The following is a 22,525-nucleotide window of genomic DNA, read 5'->3' on the forward strand; positions in this document are numbered from 1 at the left end:
TAGAGTAAGGGGTTAAGGAGGTCGGAGCTATAGGAACTCATTTGGAGGCCCTGAAAGTTTTAAGCAGAAGGACAGGAAAACATCTGGAATTCAGGATGTTCTCTGGGAGGTCAGAGGATGAGGATGCTCAAGTCCTAGGAGGCCTGAAGAGGAACTGGCCTAGCAGTGGCAGCAAGCACAGGAGTGAGCAGCAGCAGGTCGAAGGCCTTGAGTCTCAGAACCACCCTTAGCTTCCTGGACACCACATCCCGACTGAGAAAGCCTGGGACAGACAGTGTCAGGACAGGTGACTAGCCCATTGTCAAAGTGTTGGGAGCCTTAACTTCTGACCCTTCCTATTCTGAGAACAAAGGAGAAAGTCCCCCCACTTCTTCCTCCTAGGAAGATGACAAGAGGGAGTTGAGATCTAGCCACAACTCTCAGTTTCTGTTCTCTTCAGGACTCAACCCAAGCCACATCATGAGCACAGGGCACCAGGACAACACAAGAGACTGGCAAGCCACAGTGGCATGGCTGTTCTAGAAACCCATCCTTCCCTGGCTGCTCTATGATGCTGTGGCTGGTGGCCAGGGGCTATCTCTAGGGAAATATGCTGGTTAGAATGCAAAGTTTAACTGGTTTGTGTGTTGATGTCACCAGGTAGCTGACACACTTCATGCACTGGTAAAATCAGACAGAAGTCACAGCCTGAGCTTGTATGTCCTCCAAACAAATGGGGGTTGGGATTTATTATCTATGTAAACTCTATGTTGAACACCTCTGAAAAAAACTGTTAGTTACAGATGCAAACCCAATTACCCACCAAAATATTGGTAGGCAATTAGGTTAGGGAGATCCAACTGAAAAGTGGCAATGTCCCCAGGGGCTAAGGCTGCCTTCTGCAGCACTCAGATTCACTGCTGATGTATTTTATTTATTTTTGTTGGGGTCTCATTCTATAGTATGGTTTAGCTTTGAACTCATGATGTGACAGCCTTAGCCTCCTGAGTGCTGGAACTGCGGATATATTTTGCTCCACTTAGCTATGCTGGTGTCATAGTCCTTGGTTCGTGTAAAAAAAGACAGGAAATGGAACTGGAGTGATGGATCAGCAGTTAAGAGCAGTGGCTGCTGTCCCAGAGGACTTGGGTTGGATTCCCAGCACCCACATGCAGAAATACAAACAGATACAAGCAGACAGATGAAACATTCATGCACACAAAATAATAATAAGAAAAAAAGAAATGGAGCTGGGCATGGTAATTCAAGTCTTTAATCCTAGTACTCAGGAGGCAGAAGCAGGAGGATCTCCGAGTTTAAAGCCAGCCTCATCTACAGAGTCAGTTCCAGGGACAGCCAGGGCTACACAGAGAAAACCTGTCTCAACATCCCCTTATCCCCCCCCCAAAAAAAAGACCATTTAATGAGTCTTTTGCAGTTAGGGAAAGGAGTCTTCTCTGAAAGACTGTGCATGGTAAATGGTGACCTAGCTTATAATGTATGCTGAAATTTGTGTGGAGGGAGGGCTATTGACAAACTCTCACACTAAATGACATCTTCAACTAACCAGCCATTGACTGGAAGGGTCATCTTATCAATCTGTCAGGATCTCTGTATCTTAGGACAGACACACACACACACAGACACACACTCCCCACAGCTTCAGGATCCTACCTGTATAGGTGGTGCCATCAATATCCACAGACATATTGATGCTCCCAATGCTGCTTGTAGTCAAGTTCAGTGCTGCAGCCGAAGTCTCTGCTCTGTCTTCTGTGGAATCAAGAGAGGCAGTGGACCTGGTCACTCTTCCTGCTGTCCTCTGATGCTGCTTAGTCAAGCTGGTCTGTGGTCACTTTCTACAATCTCTGTCTCTACTACCTCTCATTATAGGTCTGGCAGCAGAGTCAGGCTCACCAACTTCCTGCCAAGTTATTCCTGAACTCTTAGAGTGAAGGGACAACAAGCCAATACTAGCTGAGCATTCACTATATATATCAACCCCAGAAATCAGCCGTGGCCTCCTCCTGCCCCTGGTACATCTGAACTGTGAGGATTTCTGGAGAAGGATCTTTTGCCTTCATCACCTAGCCCTCCCTGCCCTGTGAGGCAGCTGGCACACAGGGCTTCTGCCAAGCTCACTGACCTCTGCCTTCTCCTTCCACAGAGTCAAACACTGTTCTATGTGAGTTGCCTTTTCCACTGGCCTCTAAGTGGTTCCTTCTGCCCATCATCCAGGAGGGCTGCCTGGGCATCTCAACAGCTCCTTTCATAACTGCCTCTCTTCCCAGCATACAGCTGTCCCTATTTGCTTTGACAGAGAGCTAAAGCAACAATGACATAGAAAGGCTTGAATGGGAGAGCAGGAAGAAGAGTGAAGGAATGTGTGTTTTAGGAAGAGAAGGCGGAAAACTAGAGAAATGAGGAGGGGGAAGGGGGAAAATGTCAAACATACTGCTAAACTTGCATTACCTGCTTCTTTTCTTATTCCTGAAGCACCTAGTGGCTCCACTGTTTCTCAAGAATGACAGAACTGACCACAGCCTACATTTGGTAAGGTGGATGGGATGGATATAATTTACACAGAGCCACACAGAGCTGGGGAGTACAGCATCTGTTCCTCTGTGAATAACCACTTTCATTCTTGTTACAGAACAAGGACTTCACTGACTGAAGCACCTCTGATCGAGAAAACATCGGGGTGGTGAAATCATGGCAGGCTCTCTTCTGGCCTCTAGAATCTTCTAGGGCAATGAAGGCAATGAGAAGGCTAGTTGAAGAGGATATACTAGAGTCACCCAGCCTCAGTGCCTTGGATGAAGCAGGGGTGTGGCAGACATCATGAAGGAAAGATGGAGTTACACACTAATGCTTACCCCTGCCGTTGATTCTGATCTTCATGGGGAGCTGCCGCGCCATGCTGAAGAGGTTTCGCTGGAAGGCCTGCTGCACCAGGCGCTGTTCCTCCTCCGACAACCTTGATGCCTTCTTCTCAGGGGGCTCCCCTGATTCTAGGCGATCTCGTAAATGCTCCAGTGAACCTGACCGGTTGCCAGTCTGCTGGCCTGCCAAAGTCCCAGGCACAGCCAGGCGATTTGGCACAGGCACTGTTGTCCCTGGGACTCCATCACCTGTGAAACAACAGTTAGACTAGTCCACAATGACTTATCACTCTACCTCAGTGCCCATCCTAGACAAAGGGAAATTGGACTTCTTTTCTCTATCCGTTCACTCCTCCAAGGCCCTGCTCACCTTTCCTGAGTGTAGATGCTGGGGATATCCGAGGGCTACTGGCATTGGTACCACTGTTGGAGCCAAGCCCAAGGATGGAGAATCGGATCTTGGGGGGTGATAGAAGGGCAGGGGTCCCAGCAGTGGCAGCACTAGCAGCAGCGGCAGCAGCAGCAGCTGCTGCAGCAGCAGTGGCAGGAGAATAGCCAAAGAGGGAGGAGCTATAGCTGGGCCTCCGACCTTCCCGACGGTTGCCATCAATGGCTGCCTGTAGTTCAGCTGGGGAACTCAAGGCTTTCTTCTCACACTCATAGGCATATAGATACTTCATGTACCTGCAGGAGGAAAGAATAATCTCAAACACAGTACCAGAGACCGTAGAACAGCCTTGATCAGGGAAGAGCTAGGGTTTGATAAGTACAGCAGAAATTAGAAGAAAGTCTGGGCTCACTGGACACATTTCTTCAGGCTTCTCTAGCACTACTCAGGTACATACACTGCTTGAATCTGAAGCACTGGACATAAAGGGAACTTTAAGGGCTTAGCTAACATCTTTTCCACTGGCCTCTATACCTTTGGAATGCCCCTAGAGGCCTGTGTTTTGTAGTGCCTTCGTGGTTCCTTATGATTCAGTCAAGCTGGTCAAACAGGAGCAATTCTTCTCATTGGATGGGACCCAGGAGGGCTATCTTCCTTTGTGTGTGTCACCTGTCCCAAGGAGCCATTCTTTCCCCCTTTATAAACACTGACATTCTAATTACAGCTATTTCTACTAGAACAGTCCTATGGATAAGCCCTTCTTTCTTACATTTACTTATTTTGTGCGCATATGTGTGCATATATTATGGGCATGGGTGAATGCATGGCATGGTGCAGGTATGAAGTCAGAGAACAATTGTGGTGGTCCTCTTCTTCTACAGTGAGGGTTGTGTCTTAGGGTCTGAGCACAGGTAGCCAGCTGTGACAGTGAGCAGCTACCCACCGAGCCCTCTTTCCGGCCCTCCAACCTCCCCACCTTTCTTTTTCTTTCTTTTTTCTTCAAGACAGGTTTCTCTGTGTAACAGCATTGGTTGTCCTGGAACTTGCTCTGTAGACCATTCTGGCTTTGAATTCACAAAGATCTGCCTGCCTCTGCCTCCCGAGTGCTGGGACTAAAGGTGTGCACCACCACAGCTGCTCATCCCTTACAATCTTTCAATAAAGCCAGGGCATGATATTTGACAGATATGCCAACTATTCATTTACAGAGCAACTAGTACATTATAAAAGAATACTTTCCACTTTGGCTTTCTACATGGCTACTCTCAGATTTACTGTTTCTGTCAACCCTTGTTAACTAGTCAATCAGTGACAAAACTGGTCAGCAACCAGTGAGGCTGGACTGACCTGAGGCTGAATATAGGGTAAGAGAAGCCACATGAGTGGTTATATTCTGGAAAGAGTGTAGACTGCAGGGACAAGAAGCCCAGGTTTGAATTTCAGTCCTACTGGCCCAGTATGTCACTGGCTAAATTGATTAGCCTGGGGCTTAGGTTTTATAATCTACAAAAATGTGGAGTTATCCACTTGCCAAGACTGATTATGAAGTTTAAATCACACAGAATAATAAAATATTGGCATATAATAGCCATGATGAGGGCAGCTTTTCAGATCTGAGGGAGGAATTTGACTCCTTTAACCACCCTGATATGTGCTTCGCCTTCTTAGCCCTGGCCACTCACTGGGTTCTGAGGGTGAAGGCAGCACTGGTGATGGACGTGGGCAGGTTCAGGCCTTTGGTGATCTCCCTCCAGATTTTCTTGTTGATGATCTCCACCAAGCCCCCTTTTTCTGTGACCAGTTTATAAAGCATATACAGGTCCAGGATCTGCTTGGCCATTATGGGAATCCGGTTGATAGGGGTGCCTGTGATTGTCCAACAAGAGAGAGGGCTGTGTCAGTCAAGTTGAGCAAGAAGGTATCAAATCTGCACACTCACCACTAGCATGCTCCTGTGCAGACTGCCTGCCTTCTCTCCTGAGACAGGATGGAGAAACATGTTTTCTTTTTCTCTTATGACTAGCCAAATCAAAGTAGCTACTGGACATAAAGGTCTCCCAGGGAATAAAAAGCTACTCAACAATTCTTTCCCCACTCACTAATCACTCCACCCCCTCCCTGGCCTCTGAAAGAGGGAGGGTCAGAGCAGCTTCCGCCCACTGGCCCAGAGGGGAAGTGAGAGGGAGCCAGGGACTTGATTAGGAAACCTGGCACTGGGCAGGAAGGGCTACTAATGAGCACCGGGGGACAGGAGGGAGGGAGGGAGGGGCCCAGGTCCTTTCACAGAAGGCTGGGATGCTCGTCAGGAGGCGTGATGGATGACTGTCATTTGGCAGCCTCGGGATTAATGATCTGGAGGTCAGAGGGGAGAATTCCACAGGGAAGGGTCAGCATCCGGGGCAGTGAATGAGACTTGTTGCCTTTTGATGGCAAACTCCTCTTACTGTACACAGGCTGCTGCTGCTGCTCCTGCCCCACCCGTTCCCTGCCCCCACCTTACTGAGTTGCCTCATAGTGGCAAGCCAGCCTGAACAGAGGCTGCTCCTTTCCAATGCTGCTCCTTTCTCCCTCAGCTGAAGATCAGCCTCACTTTTTTTTTTTTGAGGTAGGGTCTAACTAAGCTGACCAGCTGGTTTCAATGTAAAACCTTCCTGCTTCGTCTCCCAAGTGCTGGCCTCATGAGATGTGACAACACATCCAGCTCATCAGCTATTTCATAGGATAATCCAAACAGGAGAATAGAATGAAGGGCTTGCCCTGCTTAAAAAAAAAAAAAAAAAATCTTATACATGTGCTAGAAAGGTGGCTTAGTAGTTAAGAGCATTGGCTGTTCTTCCAAAGGCCCTGGGTTTGATTCCCAACATCCACAAGGAGACTCACAACCAGCTATAATTCTAGTCCCAGAGGATCCGATGCCCTCTTTTGGCCTCTGTGAGAACTGCATGCACATGGTACATGGACACATACAGCAAAACACCCCCACACATCCAATAATAAAATAAATGGGCATGGTGGCACATGCCTATAATCTTAGCACCTAGGAAGGAGAAATGAAGATCTCTGATCTGTGAGTTCAAGGCCAGCATGGTCTACAAAGAGAGTCCCAGTCCATTCAAAGTAACATGGTAAGTCTGTCTCTAAATAAATAAATAATAAAATAAAAATGCACACTGACCTCATCTTCACCTCCTTACCCAGGCTCCCTTGCCCTCTCTCTGCCCGTTTTGCCTCAGCAATACCACAGTTCTTACAAGTTAGGCAGGAACCTCTGGATTTCTGGCTGTTCTCATCACCCACTTTCAGGTCACTGGGAGGCTCCACTACCTCCTCCTCTGAGGTACCTCTCAAAAGTACCTTTCCTTTTTAGCCTGGGCCACCAACCTGGGTCAGGTCAATGGTTCACCCGCAGCAGCCTGGATTCACACCTATGATCTGTACACCGTGGCCAGATCACCTACTTTTACTAGGTTTTTCATTTGCTTTTTTTTTTTTTTTTAAAGATTGATTTATTCTTATTTTATGTACACTGGTGTTTTGCCTGCATTTGTGAGGATATCAGATCCCCTGGAACTGGAGTTACAGACACTTGTAAGCTGCTGTGCGGGTGCTGGGAATTGAACCCAGGTCCTCTATAAAAACCCAGTGTTCTTAATCACTGAGCCATCTCTACAGCTCCTCACTTGATTATTTAAAAGCCTACAGAACCTCAAGGCTTATCCCACTTTATACAACTAGGTCATGTGATCCACACTCACCAATGCTCTACAAAATATGGTCTATTTTCAGCAAATCCCATTAACTGCTATCGCTCTAGTCAGCTGAGCCTTTTCAAAATCCCCAAGTCAAGCCCACTTTTGCCTCTACTACCCATCCTCAGGTCTGATATGACTTATCTTGCTCAAGTATCCATCTGTCTGTTCTTCAGCAGCCACTGAAGATTTTTTAAAATGTGTATTATTGCTTGTGTGTGTCTGTGTGAGGGTGTCTGATCCCCTGGAACTGGAGTTACAGAACTGGAGTAAGCTGCCATGTAGGTGTTGGGAATTAACTTGGGTCCTGGTGCTCTTAACAGCTGAGCCATCTCTCCAGCCCTGGGAGAACTTTTTAACTACTCCATTTCACACAGATTCTTTCCCTCTCATGATTTCTGTGATACCTTTCCAAATTCAGCAAACTGCTCTCATTATTTCATATCTGTTCAAATGGTTCCCCGGGATTGCTAGCTTTATAAAAGCAGGGACTATTTTTCCTTCATGCTCTAATATTATTGTGACTAAATCAGCATATTAAGCAGATTAAACAATAATGTTTCTTTCGGTACATGGCTATAATCCCAGCAATTGGGAGGCAAAGGCAGGAGGATCTGGACTTCATTTTTTACTACATTGGCCAACCTGGGACAAAATGAGACCCACTAGCTTTGAATGTGTAATGGTGGCGGGTCTGAACAGGCTGGCTCCTCTCATTTGGATCATAGCCATTATTGAAGACTTGAACAGAAGTTCAGAATGAGCAAGGTCTTTGCTCTGGCTCTTGGTTACAAAGACTAGCAGGAGAAGACTGGATGCAGAGGTATGGCGCTGGCAAGGCAAAGCTACTGTTAATTCCATCAGTGGGACGAGCAGGGAGGGAAAGTTCAGAGAGAAGATGGCTGGGTATGGAATACATGGGTCACCTGTAGCTGAGCACATAGCCAGCATAGCAGGGCTTATCATCCCAAGATGCACTGTTCTTCAGAAGGTTTGTGGAGAGGCAGATACATTTCATATCACCATGTCTGAAGAGCCCTATTTTCTTCTGGATTACAACATTAATACAACTTCAACAGAAAAAAAAAATGTGTCCTTTTTGAAAAAGTCATTATTCATCTGGAGACAAGCCAGGTGTGCAAAGATGAAGGTTATTTATCCTGTGTGTTCTCTCTCTCTACCTCATTGTTGACTTTTTTGAGACAGGATTTCTTTGGGTAACCCTGGTTGTCCTAGAACTTGCTCTATAAACCAGACTGGCCTTGAACTCACAGAGACCTACCTGCCGGCCTCTGCTGGGATTAAAGGTGTTCATAATGCCATTGCTGGCAGTTCCTCAGAAAGGATTTTCATGTTCATCTGAAGTAGTCACTAGGCTAGCTAGGTTCTGGCCACTGGATGTTTGTGAAGGGAAACACTATTGCAGAACGCTCAGGTATTAGACTGGGAACTGTTTAGGGAAGAAAACAGACCTGGGAAGGTAAAAAAGGACAGAGCAGTGTTTGAAGTCAAAGCTATACCTTCACCAGGAACTTCATCTAGCTCCCCTACAGGGAGAGCAGACAGCCCTGGCAACTATCCTCTCACACCAGAGACTGCAGCTATATGCACCAAAAGCCAGGGCTCTGCTTCCTTTCACTCCATGAACTCACACTGCCCAGGCACCCTGGTTCCAGGGGAGGTTCCTGGTACTGAGTCCACAAGAGGGCTGGTACTTCCTGTTTGGTTTGAGGCTAGCCCTCTGTTAGTGTTAACAAGGCTCCCAGAGCAGGCTGGCTTATGCCTTTAATCCCAGCACTTGGGAGGCAAGGGCAGGCAGATCTCTATGAGTTCAAGACCAGCCTGAACTCCAAGAGTTAGTTCCAGGACAGGCTCCAAAGCCACAGAGAAACCCTGTCTCAAAAAAAAAAAAAAAAAAAAAAAAAAAAAAGAAAACCACAGTATGCTTTTCTTACATTTATCTAGATAAACCAGACACAAAAACCTGCCTTGCCTTTGATTTTCCTGACAAATAGGAGAACCAACTGGAATCCTCAGGCTGGTCTCTCGGCAGTTTGCTTTGCACTGAGTGGGCTGGGACCTGGCAGCCATTTCCCTTGTCCAAAGGAGATGCTACTATGAAGACAGAGGGTAGTCTGTTAGGGGACTGTGCCAATATCAGTGTGTGTGTATACATGGGAGATAGCAAATTCCGTGAAATTGTCTTGGTTAGGATTTCTGTTGCAACTAGGGAAGGATACTTGGCTTGAGTATCCTAAACCACAGTCTACTGAGGGAAGTCAAGGCAACTTAAACCTGGCAGGAACTTGGAGACAGGAGCTGACACGGGGGCCATGGGGGAGTGCTGCTTACTGTTTCAGCCTACTTTCTTATAGAACCCAGGAGCACCAGCCCAGGAGTGTCTTCTCCTACAGTGGGCTGAACCCTCTTCCATCAATCACTAATTAATAAAATGCCCTACAGGCATTTTATTATGGAGGTATTTTCTCAATTGAGGCTCTCTCCTCTCTGATGACTCTAGTTTGTGTCAAGCTGACATAAACTAGCCAGGACAGAAATGAAGAGTGTGGTTTAGATGACTTTCAGTCTTAAAGGCTTAAGAAAGTGTGAATCAAAAATTAAAATAAAAATTGGTACTTTTGATTCCTACTTAAAGTGAGGGTTTGGTTTTAGGAGCCTGCCTGAATTAGGGACTAATGCTGCCAAATGACCTCGAAATGGTTAATTAGGCCTCTTCTCTTTTGAAGGACTACTATGAGACTTAAGATCTGGTCTAGGAGGTTCATGCCCACGAGCAATAGCTGCTTCCCCAGATTTTCAGAGAAGGGGAAAGGGTCTCTGGCTGCTCTCTAGGCTGTGTTAGATCCTTCTCTTTACTAGTAGTCTTTGCTTCAGAGGGGCATGCAAAAGCAACTGCAGAGCTGTAGCAAGGAGGCCAATACCCATGGAAAAGAACTCTGTGGGTCAGCTGTGTTGATCCTGCAGGAGAGGATCTCCACTGTGGTGGGGGGGGAGGGGGTGCCTGGGGGGGGAGCACTTGACAGGGAAGCCTGCAGACTGTCAGTCACTGCTATCAAAGCAAGAGCTAGGATTGAGAGTAATTAATCATGCTCACTCTGACAGGAATCCAGGGTCTTATCTGTACCCCAAGAAATGCCACTGGTCTCTAGTTCCCTCCTCAATACAGGAGACTGACAGTTGCAACAAAGAGGGCCCTTATCAGATTTCAGGCAGGGAGCCTAAGGCAGCCCCAGGGACGGATGTAAAGGCTTTTATGAGGGCTAGGGACCCAAGCAAAAGCCTGAGACTCCTGGGGCTTTCTTTAACCCTTGCCGGTAGGAATGCTGCTGCACAGAGTACTAACAGGCTAGACCTGTCATCAGGAGCTTCCACTGTAGAGATGGCTGGGCAGAAGCCACTCCTTGGCCTGGCACCTTCTGCATCACTCAGGTGACAAAGATGTAGCTAGAGTAGGGGAACAGGCAAAAAGAGACAGCTGCCTCTGGCTCTCAACACAAAGATGGGAGTCCCTGGCTGTCAAAAGAGCCAACCATGGAGTCTAGAGGAGTTAAAAATCCATGTTAGACCAGGAATGTGTACAGGCAGGCAGGCAGGCAAGCTGGCATCCCCACCATTCCTCTATATATTAATCCTTGGCCTGCATCTCAGGAACAAGAAGAGAAATAACTGGTGATTTCTTCCTCTGAGTAGTTTATGAAGAACATATCTCCAGTGGGGCTTGAGTAGCAGTGTCCAGCAGTCTGCAGCAGTTTGTGCCATGGTGTTCCACAAGGAAAGGCAAAAGCAAGGATATGCCAATATCCATTATCCATTAGAATGACCAATATACTTGAGCCTTATGCCTCCAAATGCCCATAGCATGGATCTGTAATTTACACATGGTGTAGTACACTAATCTGAGTAGACAAAGGATTTTACACAAGCACCATGGAATAAACCCTTGGGTCAGAATATGAAACATTCCCAGTTTCCCTCAAAGCCCTTCCCTCTTAATAACATTCACCCTCCCACCTCCTAGTGCTGGAGGTGTCCATCATTCTGATATGCATTTTCTTGAACTTTATACAAATGGGATCATACATAGTATGTCAGAATCAACCTGGGTGTTCCAGCAGCAGTTCACCCTTATGGTTGTGTGGCATCACATTATCTGACTGAGACAAGACTTATTTCTCACATTTACATGACCATCAGAAATGACTAAGATTCTGGGAAGCTAATTTTAAATGAGTCTTTTTTGATAGTTCAGCTTTGGTTTGCTTTAGGTGAAGCTACATTCTGCTCTGGTTAATAATAAAGTCATGGTTATACCATCTCTTATTTAACAGCCGAGTGAGAGCTCAGAATGCACAAATCCCTGAGTTCAAAGGTTAACAAAGAGTTTGAAGGAGATGGTCCTACTATTTGTTAGTGGATCACATCTTGCCAAAGTTCAGAGGACAGGGATAGTAGCCAGGCTGGGACATATATAGCTCTCTGCTTCTTCTGCCATCTGTGGCAACAACCTTATGGATCCTCACCTTGTCCTAATGGTTTAAGTGAACCAAAACCTCAGCTCAGGTTTTTCCTTAGGTCAACCCTTAAAATGCTGACTCATGCTACAACAGAGGGTGCAGAATACTATAAATAACTTTACTATTTGCTAATTCACCAATGCAAGGTTTAAGAGGAAAGAAGGTGAATTTAATAAAAGCGAGGAATTCAAATTAATTGTACCACTGAAAAACCAGACTCCCTTTCCCGTTATTATGGATAGCTGGGGAGGTATAGGGTATTAAATGACAATTAGAGATGGAAGGGGGAGAAAAAAAAGTGTATTTAGCAGTAGCAGCTGGGGGAGAGAAAAGTCTCTAATTCAAAGACTAACCCTGATTATCACAGATTTGCATTTCAGGCTCTCACTTGTGGATAAACTTTGAAGATAAAGCTTCCAAACCCATTTCATCTGACAGACAACATCTTAAGTCTATAAGAAAGGGTGTCTAGGACATAGGGCATTTATGGCAAAATACCAGAGCACGGGAGAAACCACTTCCACCAAAAGGCAAATCAGTCTATGTCAGGAACATTTCCTTGCCTGAGATGGATAGATAAGTACACAACAGAAGGAAAAACACTCAAGTTGCACTTTGAGGCAGACCAAGCTCTTTTCCCACAGTAAATTCTTTGTATATGTACATCAAAAACAGATCTAACAATCCACTGGGGACAGAACTGGCATAAGGGCAGAACACTGAGTAAGGTCTTGACAAAAAAGTTTTCTCTGTGACCATGTAGTTGCTTACTCTTACATGTAAGGGTGGGGGTGAGTGTGTAGAGACAGAAAGGGTAACTTGCTAGAGGGTATTCTGAGTCCACTGCCTCTTCCTGCCTCAGCAAATAGCAGATTGCTGAGTTTGTCACATTGTCCTTCCAAGAGACACAACTGACCTAGAGATGAAGATTACCCTTACATGCAACATTCTACTCTGTGTTAAGCAAATCCTAGACAGTAGTTAGTGAAGTGGTGGGTACCCTATGCTACAGGAGGGACAAGGCTTGCCAAGTCTCTCAAAGGCATTGCAACAAGAGTACTGGCTTAGGACTTAGGAGACCAAGTGCTAAGTCTGCTCTCTAGATTTGGCTAAGTCCCCTAACCTTGGGGCTGATTCTTTATGGTCACAGCTTAACTTTTGCCCTTTCTATCCCAGAGGGCTTGAGATTGAAAATGTTCTGCAAGGTGTATGGAATAATAATAAAAGTAACTGTAAAATCACACCACCACTACTGCCATCACCACCACCAGAGCTCACACTTGTATTTTTCCTCTCAGAGAAAGAGTTTTTCTTTCTTACTGAAGTGAAAATGCAATTACCTATACATGGCCCTTGCTTATCAGACTTACAAATTAGCCCCCTCCCCTTGGGCATTGGCAAACTAAATGGGCTTATAATGAGAGCCCAGAAACTAACCACAGTGAGTTAAATTAACAATTTTATTTACTGTTTGGCTTTATTTTTGGCAACACACACACACACACACACACACACACACACACACACGAGCTCTGAAATCTAAGCTTCATTCTGAGAACAATGTTCTCCTTGGAAAAGAGACTAGTAATACAACATAATGTGCTTCAATAACACGTTTAAGAACGTGTTATTTAGCAAAAGGGAAGAAACATTTGGTCTTAGAGAATCTTGGGGTATTCTCATAAAATTATTTTGATAAGAGAACTGCCAACAGAGCTTCTCTTTTTGTTTCTCCCCAAGGGTTGCAGTGGCCTGTAGGAGCTTAGCAGATCAGCCATGGAAGAACACAGAAGCTTCCAGACTGACTAAGTGAACCTTCAACATCTTACAGATAAGGAAGGCGTGGCCAATGAGTGGCTTTGCTTGAGATCATGGAGAAGGGTGAATGTTTGCCTGGCTTTGCACAATCCACAGCTTTTTCCGTCTCCAAGGGCCTCATTTCCTTAGGCCAGCAGGAGCTCAACCCACTGTGATCCTCTCCTGACAGACTGACCTATTGGGAGGGGAGGGGCCACCATGGTGTAAGTAACTGAGCTGGGTGCTAGAAACTAAAGGCCAAAGGCTGAAAGGCCCATCTGCTGCAGTCAATTCACCCAAATGTGTTAACAAGGGGGAGACAGCACAAAGCAGCAGTTACAACCTATGCCCCTTCCCACACACTGGCTGTTTTTATCACCTGCAGCTGCAGTCATTTGGGGCAGCCTGCTGTGTGTTGCCTCCTTCAGATCCCTGTCCATTTCCTCTGAGGTGCTTGCTATATGGAAACTGCCCAGCCCAGCTCCCAGCCCAGAGGAGCACCACCAGGACTTTAAAACTCAGGTTTGTACAATAGGTTCAGTGGAGCTGTCTGCTGCCGAGATCCCAGCTCAGGAAACCTACACTTCGAACACCCTACACATTCCACTCTAAAGAATGATAAGTCATGCTCCTCATGACTAAAGATGTAACCTGCTTCCCAGCTCATAGGAACCCCACCACTCTAACCTAGACTAGTAGCTAACAGTGTTCCAGGAAGGAGGTCATGTGTCTGTCTCAGAGACTGTCTCTGTACTTCAGTGCAGTGTGGGCTCCTGGGGTTTCAGACACACTGCCTGACAAAAGCAGACCCTAAAATGAGGTAAGATGATTTTCATGGAGGTTTATTCCTACTTACTCTTTCTAGAGACATGACAGTGGCTCTTTCTAGAGGGTAATTTTTTCCCAAGGCCATTTACAATTTATAGAGGCGTTTCTTGGAGACAGGATTTCTTGTAGCCTAGGCTGGCTTCCAAAACACCATGTATCAAGGCTGGCCTTGAACTCCAATGTTCCTACTTCTCCCCTCAAAGTGGAGAGATTATAGGTATATACCCTACATCTCCTAGAGACATTTCTAGCTATCATGACTGAGCACTGCTAATGAAATTTACTGGAAGAGGCCAAAGATACTGCTCATATTCTACAGTGTATAAGTCTACTTCCACAAGAAGGGATAATCCAGTCCCTAAAGTCAACAGCTGCTAAGGCAAAGAAAATATGCATTAGAGTAACTAATAAGCAAGAGATTCAGTTATTTTTACTTTCTTGGTGATGCCAGCAAATGGTGAAGTATCTGGCAAAAGTGCTGAAATCAGGCCCAAAGAGCTACAGACCAACATCACCAATAGCTGCCATCACTCAAAAGCATGCTGGATGACCAGCTGGCAGCCCAAGGATAGCAAGGTCATGGAGATTGCTCCCTGCCACTGACTTAACTACAGTACTGCAATGGAAATGAAGCAGATCAACACCAGGCTCCAGTCAGCTCAGCCACCTGCAGGGCAAGCTGAGTCAGGAGAACCAAGATGCTCAGACAGCAAACACCCTAAGCAAGGCCTGCCTGGCTCCAGAGATAGAAGTATGACAAAGTGACATGTGCTCCAGGAGCCACAAGTCTAAAGGAAACATGAAGGAGTAAACAATTACCAATCTTCACCCATGACTAGGCTGATCTAGTTTACATTTTCTTTTTAAAATCCTTCTGGGAAGAGAGAAAAACAATAAAGTAGAAAAATAAAGCCATGGAGTGCCACCGCTGATTCAAATCTATATTGCTATGGCAGCCCCTCTGAGACAGGATCAGCGCCTGGCTTTGCCCCAGCTGGGCTTGTGGAGCTTGTAAATAATTAAAAGGTAATTGGAAGGCGAGCCCAAAGTATTAAGTGGATTTCTCTCTCAGGGCACCAGGAGTTTCCCTGTGCTAGTCACATTATCTTTCAGGGCTGTATTTTTGTTTTTTACTCACACATATCAGCTTCAGATAACTGTTGGAGGAGTAAACTAATTAGGGCTGCATACACGGCTCTGATAGGCTTGGAGACAGGAACAAAGCCTCTAACCTTTCCACTGTCTTTTAAAGCAAACCAGAGTGAACACTCACTACACTGAAGGCACAGGCTTTAGAAAAGAGGAGCAAAAAAGAGAGAATGGGGGAGTAAGGAAAGGAAGCGGGGAGAGGGAGAGGCAGAGGGAGAGAGCAGGAGTTGTGTATTCAAGAATATTTAGCTGCTCAGCTTAGAACAAAGAAAAAAAAATTCCCAGATTTTAATTAAGTTACTGACAGACCTTAAAGCATGTGTGATCGGATAGTAGCAAGGCTCTAGGGAAGGGGCTGGTGGTGGCTATATTTTGAGGGTGATGAACATGGAGCTAAAAGGGTTTTCTTACAGAGTGGCTGAAGTCCTGGCCATGCTTCCTGAGGCCTGACCTAGCTGGTGAACCCATTGCTGTGACAGGATATAAAGCCAGGAAGTTGAGTCATTGGGCTTAAGAGTCAGTCACGACATGGTCCAGAGTGAAGCTAGCTATAGGGGTAGTGTAGAGGGAGAGGAAGACAAAGAACTGAGAAGTAGATTATAAATGGATGTCTACATACTCAGCAGTTAACTTGCAGGAATATTCCAACTATGTCAAAGAGATCCAACAGGTAATGTTGGCCCTTCCTTTTCATGGAACATTTCATACTCTCCAGAACAACCAGAAGGGTTCCTACACTTTCACTTACCTTTCTCAGTCTATGTGGGACTAACTACACTAACAGTACATGCCACATGCTTATCTAAATGAAACGTGAGACAACTCTAAGGCTATAATAAAAACATTTGAATTTGAAATGTCTCCAGAGACATTAATTAGAAGAAACAAAAATAAAGCAGGGCTAAATCTATCTTTTGCTAAAGTCCTCTCTGCTTCCTTCAATTTGGCTGTCAATTATTTAAATAACCTTTGGACATGGAGGAGTGAAGGAGGATGGGCAACAGTAACACTGCAGTTACTCAGTAAGCACTTAGTTGGAAGAATGAGAGGCAACACACTTACCCCTCTTCTGCATAAAGACAAAGAGGTCATCCAGAAATTCTTTCCTTTCAGGATCACTGTCCAGTTCATACAGCTGCAGGCCAGACCCCAAGAAAAAACCACAATGAAATATCCCATCTCACTGCAGGTGTCACCCCAGAGCTACTACAGACATCTGAGTAACTACAAATTTGATTCCTTTGCCATTCACATTTGTATGTATAGGGAAAGATACAGCCCACTGCAGAACTGCTTCTATCTATATCACAAAGACATTACAGACCTTGGCAAAATCTCGAGAGATCTCTCTTCCCCGGCCTCCATCAGCATCATCGCTCCAGGCCAAAGCACCATTCTGAAGGGGACAAAATACAACATTGAGAGGGGAATGGGAACTTTCATTCAGGGAAAGATGTCCACCCTCAGCATTCCTGATTTCCTGGCTCACACTAGAAAAGCCTATTCAGGACCCTCTACTACTTTCCCAGGGACTTGCTCCTTTGCTTTTGATGATGGTTTCAAAATATGGTGTGGAGCTGGGTTAGAGGGTGGGTTTCAAAAGAACCATCCCCTTTCATTGGCAAAGATGGATGTCACTCATGCTTGATAATGCTAAGAATGACACAAAAGCCCAGTCCCAAGAACCCCCATCCCATCGGATTTTCTACAAAATATCATTATGAGACATATCACTGAGCAGTGGGTGCAAAGATGCTTAGCTCAGTTCCCAACACTGCACTGAACTGAAGGGCCAAGCCAGTGGGGCAAAGATTGACAAGTTTTAGTCTCAACTCAGTCTACCATCAGAAACCCTAAGATTAGTGATGAGAATGCCTGAGTGGCTGTAGGCCACCATAGCCTGAGACTATGTCTGAGGTACAGATCAGGCACAAAAGTTAATTTTCACTAGGAAATTAAAAAACAAAACAAACAAAACCCAAACTTTGGTTAGATCAAAACAATACCACTCAGTGGAGTAGGAGGGAAGAGGAAGGATTTATGTTTATGTTCTTTACTTCAGCTGGGTAACTTATTCCTTAAGCTACCTCTTTACCTCTTCTATATGAAACTTACCCTTCACCCGGTTGCATTAAGAACCCCAGAAGCAGTTTGTCTACGCTAGTTCAGAATTTCACAGTCTTTTGGAATTATGTCATCTCTATCAGAAATTAATCTTACTATATTCTTTGTACCCTAGCATAATATCACACTGCCTGGTACATAATCAATTTGCTATTTGAACTAAAAATCTCTTCCAAATACACAAACACATATACCATAGAGTTAGTCCAGCCACCTCTGTGCCAGTGGTAAGTATGAAATCTCCCAGTGTAGTTTTCTGTTCACTCTGTTGTGGATACAATTAGATACCTTGAGCTGTGGCTCCCCTCTCCTGGACTACAGGCACATGTAGGGACACCACCCTGCTAGTAGGAGTGTGTGAGTGCTGGAGAAGGCATGAGGGGTTAGGAGCAGAGATGTATTGAAAGAATACTCTTTTGACTGCACAGATCTTGTTCTAAAACCATGAAATGACAGCCTGGACAATTCTATTCTGCACCCATATGCACACCCTACATACACCCTTGTGCCTGGAAAGCAAGAGGCCATTATTTAGCTGTATCTTGAGGCCACACTTTGCTTCCCCTACTCAAAAGTTGACTCTGAGATGGAGACCCACTTCTTCTCCATAGCAGCAAAAGCCCACAGTGAGATTAAGTCTGACAGAGAAGTGACACCTTGTCAGTTGAAAAGAAACAGGCTACAACAAATTGTTTTCCCACTTATCTAGTGAAAGATGTATGTTAAAAAAAAGTGCTGGATCAGGGATTGGACTGTGCACATACCAGGTTCAGAGGCAGACACTAATTACCAAGCAGAAGCAGCATTCTTTTTTTTTTTTTTTTTTCTATTGTTGCTAAATTCAACCCCACATTGTAATTATAGTAACCAGAAATCTAGTATCATCTGGTGGCAACTAGCACAATGAATAATCAAGATGAATTATGCCTGTTAGGTCAGCAAAACCAGACAGTTACATTTGAATCCCTTTCAAAGGGTGCAGTAGGTTGCCCTAATGCCCAATGATTTTGTTTGAGCCAGTAATTCCTGCTGGAAAGTCAATTATCCTGGGAGCTCCTATTGGCTGGAAGACATTTAATGGGGGATCATTGTGCTTCTGTTATGTCAGCTGTTTACTGTGGCAGCTCAATTTCCAACTCTGCAGCTAGAGATCTGAGGCTGATGCTCACAGGAGGGGTCTTTATCAGTCACCAAGATGAAAACACTGAGTATTTGCTCATTACAGTAACTTGCAGGCATTCCCAAGGCTTAGAAACTAAGTCACTCTCAGTTGGAAGGAGAGGACCTAATCCACAAACTTGAATCAGTGGGGCTTTCTGAAGTGGGGGAGGGGTGTGAGAACAAGCATGCCAGTGTGGCCACCTTAGGGCTATGTGTGAAAATAAACACCCAAGTGACAGCAGAGCTCCACAGACAAAAAAGAGAAGAATGCTGGGGTAGGGAGGGGGTTGGGAAAGAGGTTGGTATCCACTACATCTCCTCTACTTTCTTTAACTCTGCCCCAACTGCAAGGGATTCTAAGCACTGGCTATTGCCAGGAAGGAAGAAACAGCTTATAATGTGTTTGGTCAGAGAGGACTCAGCAATATGGGGTGCAGTGGAGAGAGTGGAGGAGAACAAAGAATTGAGAACTACATTATAAAGTGGATGCCAGTGTACTCTACAGTGACAGGATCTTAGCCAGAAACATCTCTAACCCAATGACTACAGAGAAGAACACGGGCCATAAGAAAGAAATAAGACACTGAACTTTATTCTTTAAGAATGCCAGGAATAAAAAGTTGCCTGAGTGTGTGAGCCTTCCTTCTCCTGTTCCAAGGCGAGGACAGTCCATTCCATTTCTTTTCTTCTTGGTTTTTCAATACAGGGTTTCTCTGTGTAGCCCTGACTGTTCTGGAACTTGCTTGCTCGGTAGGCTAGCTTCAAACTCAGAAATCCGCCTGTCTCTGCCTCTCAAGTACTGGGATTAAAGAAGTATACTACACTGCTCAGTGATAGTCCATTTTTTAGTTTAAAATAATTGGTTGGAACCTATACAGAAATCCTTCATATTATTATTTTGTCTTGAGGCATTTATTAAACTTACTCTGTTTTGCAGGTTTTTCTAGGTTAAGGTGAGATTAGTCCTATAGCCTGCCTGTCCATCACAGTCCAGCTGGGATGCCAGTTTCTTCATGAAGTCTCCTGGCTTCCTTCTGGGCTGTCACCTCATGTTCTGGTTACCTGTGTCCCTTCATCTCTAATCTTAAACATCTTGAGGTTATCCCCAGCCCTCAGCAAAGAGACAGTACTGATACCTGCTGAGAGACATGGTCAGTTCCCCTAGGACTCACTGCCTCCTGCCTCCCCTCCTGCCTGTGCTGAGGGGTGGTTACAGTTCTTTTCTGTTTACAACTCTGACAGAATGCTAGAAATGGCTCAAGCTTTCTTCACCTATCATCAGGGTATGGACATGACTAACTAAAAAGTTATCAATCCCAAAATAATTTTTCTTAGGTATCAAGTATGGCTGACAAAATGCAGTAGTGGGAAAAAAAAAAAAAATAGGGAAAAGTAGAGGCAGATGGAGAATGGGTAAAACACGTGCAAGAGACATCTCAACCTTTTGGGGATCAAGAGGGTCCATAAGTTGCAGAGTCACTGCAGATAGGTCTATCCTTCCAGAATAGGTTTTGAACCCACTTGCACAGGCAGCAGTATTAAACATCCCAGAAATGGGGGTTAAGGGAAAATCAGAGTAGATGTCAACAGTAACCAGTGGTTACTTATTGCCATTTACAGCCTCCTCTTACTGCAGAAATCCCTTTTCAACATCTTTGATCTCACCAGGAGCTCACAGGAAACTAACAGTTTGTCTCCAAATACCCACCTAAGACTAATTTTAGCTGCCATACCCACATTCAATTCATTTTCCCCAGCAAAACCAGACTATTTTGCCTTTAAACTCCTCCCAAAAGGCAATGAAAGAAGACTGCCAGGAGATGGGGGAGGCGGGAGGAGAGGGGCAGGAAGCTAGGTGTGCTACAGTGTACTCTGTATTCCAGGCATACTTTTCTCACTTAATCCTGCATATAGAAATGCCTCCAGCTGGGGAAAGCATGGGTTCGGGTTAAAGAACGTAGAGGCCACTTGCCCAAGGTTTCACAGCTCCTAACTGGCAGCACCAGTGCTGGGTTTGCCTTGCTTGCTTGGTGACATCATGCTACCTCTAGAGTTGCAAAAAACAGCGTAATGTATTCTGCACAAAAAAATTAAGAATGGAAAAAAGTGAGAAAAGAGTATAGAGAAAAGTCTGTCTATAGAATGACTAAATTATGGACTGAGTGGCTCATTAATGGGAGGGTCTTTTATTCTTGAGCCTCTCGATTAGCTTCATCTGTGTATTTCAACCAAACAAAAATTGCCTTCATTTGCCCTGGAGAGGTATCTGGGAACACCAAAAGGGGAAACCTTTACTTCTACCTCCAAAATAGACCATCTACTCTAGGATGACCCTCTTTCCCCAGAGGGACAGGGGGCCAGGAGAAAGGGAAATGGAGGAAGAGAGAAGAGAATATAATTAAGGCACCAGAAGAATGTGGCACCTTCCATTGTGATATGTACATATAAAGGTTTCAAAATAAAACAAGTCAAAGTCTTAGCTACTGAACTTCCAAGTTCTTAGTCCTAGAAGATCAACAAAGCAGAGGGAAAAGAAACAGATTCATTCTCTGAAAATCTAAAAAGCTGCCTGTGGAAGAGCCAGCCTCAATCCCAGTGGGCAAAGCTAGAGCAGGCGGGTAGGAAGATCTCAGTCCACAGAGGAAGGCCTTTTTATAACAACCGCCTGGCAATGGAGGAAATCTGCTCAGGAAGTGAGCAGCTGCCTGGTTCTGCACAACTATCTATTTGGGACCTCAAGGTTTGGGATCTTACACAAGGCAGGGATGGACCGTGTGGCCTTTTTGCTCTTTTGGTGAAGCAAAGATCTGATGACAAATTCATTCAGTTCAGACTTTCTTGAGAACACACCCCATATAGAGCAAGCTGATGGGGAAAATAGCTTCCCTGCTTTCCAAAACAAAAGTGGTCGCCAGCACTGGGAGGGTTACCAAGTAGTTGGAAAAACAAGTTGAATATACACATAGTAAAGCCACAAATATCAAACCAGAAAGTGCTTGGGAGGTAGAAGGCTAAGGCTCAAAGCTGGAAGTTAAGGTGGCCTTGAGGAATATGGACTGAGGGGAGATTTATAGTTCAAATGAGCATTGGGGTAGAGGATAAACAAGGCATGTTTTGGCAGGAGGATGTAAGTACATCAAATCTAATAGTTAAAGTGGAAACAGGCTGTGAAATGCCTTGAATACCAGGAGGGAATTTAAACTCTGAACTGTGAACAGTGGGGAGGGAGGCAGTAAACAATTTCTGAACTGAAAAAAGGTAAGATTAAATCAACATTCTAGATAGTTTTAACAAACTACTTTTGTTGGAAAATATCTAAACATGTGGATGTACAGATACCTAATGGAGCTAGGGTTTTGGGTATCTTTTCACTTTCTGGGTGTCTTTCACTTTTCATTTTTCCCCATTCTGTTCATTCATATACAAACTTCTGTTCTCCTAGGACATACTAGAGTTTCTAAGAAGTACTGGGGGGGGGGGAGAGAAGACAGAAGACAGATCAAAGCTTCTGACTTAGTGGAGCTCAGAGTCTCATGTAAGGAGATAGAAAAAAAAATTATCTGTGCTGAGGCTGTAGCTTAGTGATAGTTGCTCATGTTAGTTCCTGGGTTCAATTCCCAACCATGGGTTGGGGGGTGGGAGGTAGGAACACAAAATAAATCCCATTTATGTCTACGAGGTTTTCTTGTTTGTCTGTTTTGAATTTATGAGTTTTTAAAAAGCTTTATAAAATCTGTATGAGTGTTTTCCCTACATGTACGTCTGTAAACCACATGTGTGCCTAGTGTCCCTGGAGGCCAGAAAAAAAGGTGTCAGAAACCTTGGAACTGGAATTATTGATGTTTGTTAGCCACCATGTGAGTGCTGGGAACTGAACCTTGGTCTATGGAAGACCAGCCAGTGTTATTAACTGCCAACTCAATGCTCCAGTCT

At 44.9% G+C, this 22,525-nt stretch overlaps 1 protein-coding gene across 2 annotated transcripts in view; it reads right to left on the reverse strand.

The window, feature by feature from the left end:
• Nucleotides 1-22,525, reverse strand: part of Arid3b (AT-rich interaction domain 3B) — a 45,419-nt gene that overhangs the window by 3,026 nt on the left and 19,868 nt on the right. For both annotated transcript variants that reach the window (XM_051197580.1, XM_051197579.1), the window contains exons 3-8: nt 16,632-16,703; nt 16,370-16,442; nt 4,932-5,115; nt 3,232-3,545; nt 2,856-3,110; nt 1,654-1,752 (exon numbers count right to left, since the gene is read on the reverse strand). In XM_051197580.1, the coding sequence (XP_051053537.1) occupies nt 1,654-1,752; nt 2,856-3,110; nt 3,232-3,545; nt 4,932-5,115; nt 16,370-16,442; nt 16,632-16,703 (997 nt within the window). The remainder of the gene's footprint in view (nt 1-1,653; nt 1,753-2,855; nt 3,111-3,231; nt 3,546-4,931; nt 5,116-16,369; nt 16,443-16,631; nt 16,704-22,525) is intronic.

Source organism: Phodopus roborovskii, unplaced genomic scaffold (genome assembly GCF_943737965.1).
Source record: "Phodopus roborovskii unplaced genomic scaffold, PHOROB, whole genome shotgun sequence".
NCBI lineage: Eukaryota > Metazoa > Chordata > Mammalia > Rodentia > Cricetidae > Phodopus > Phodopus roborovskii.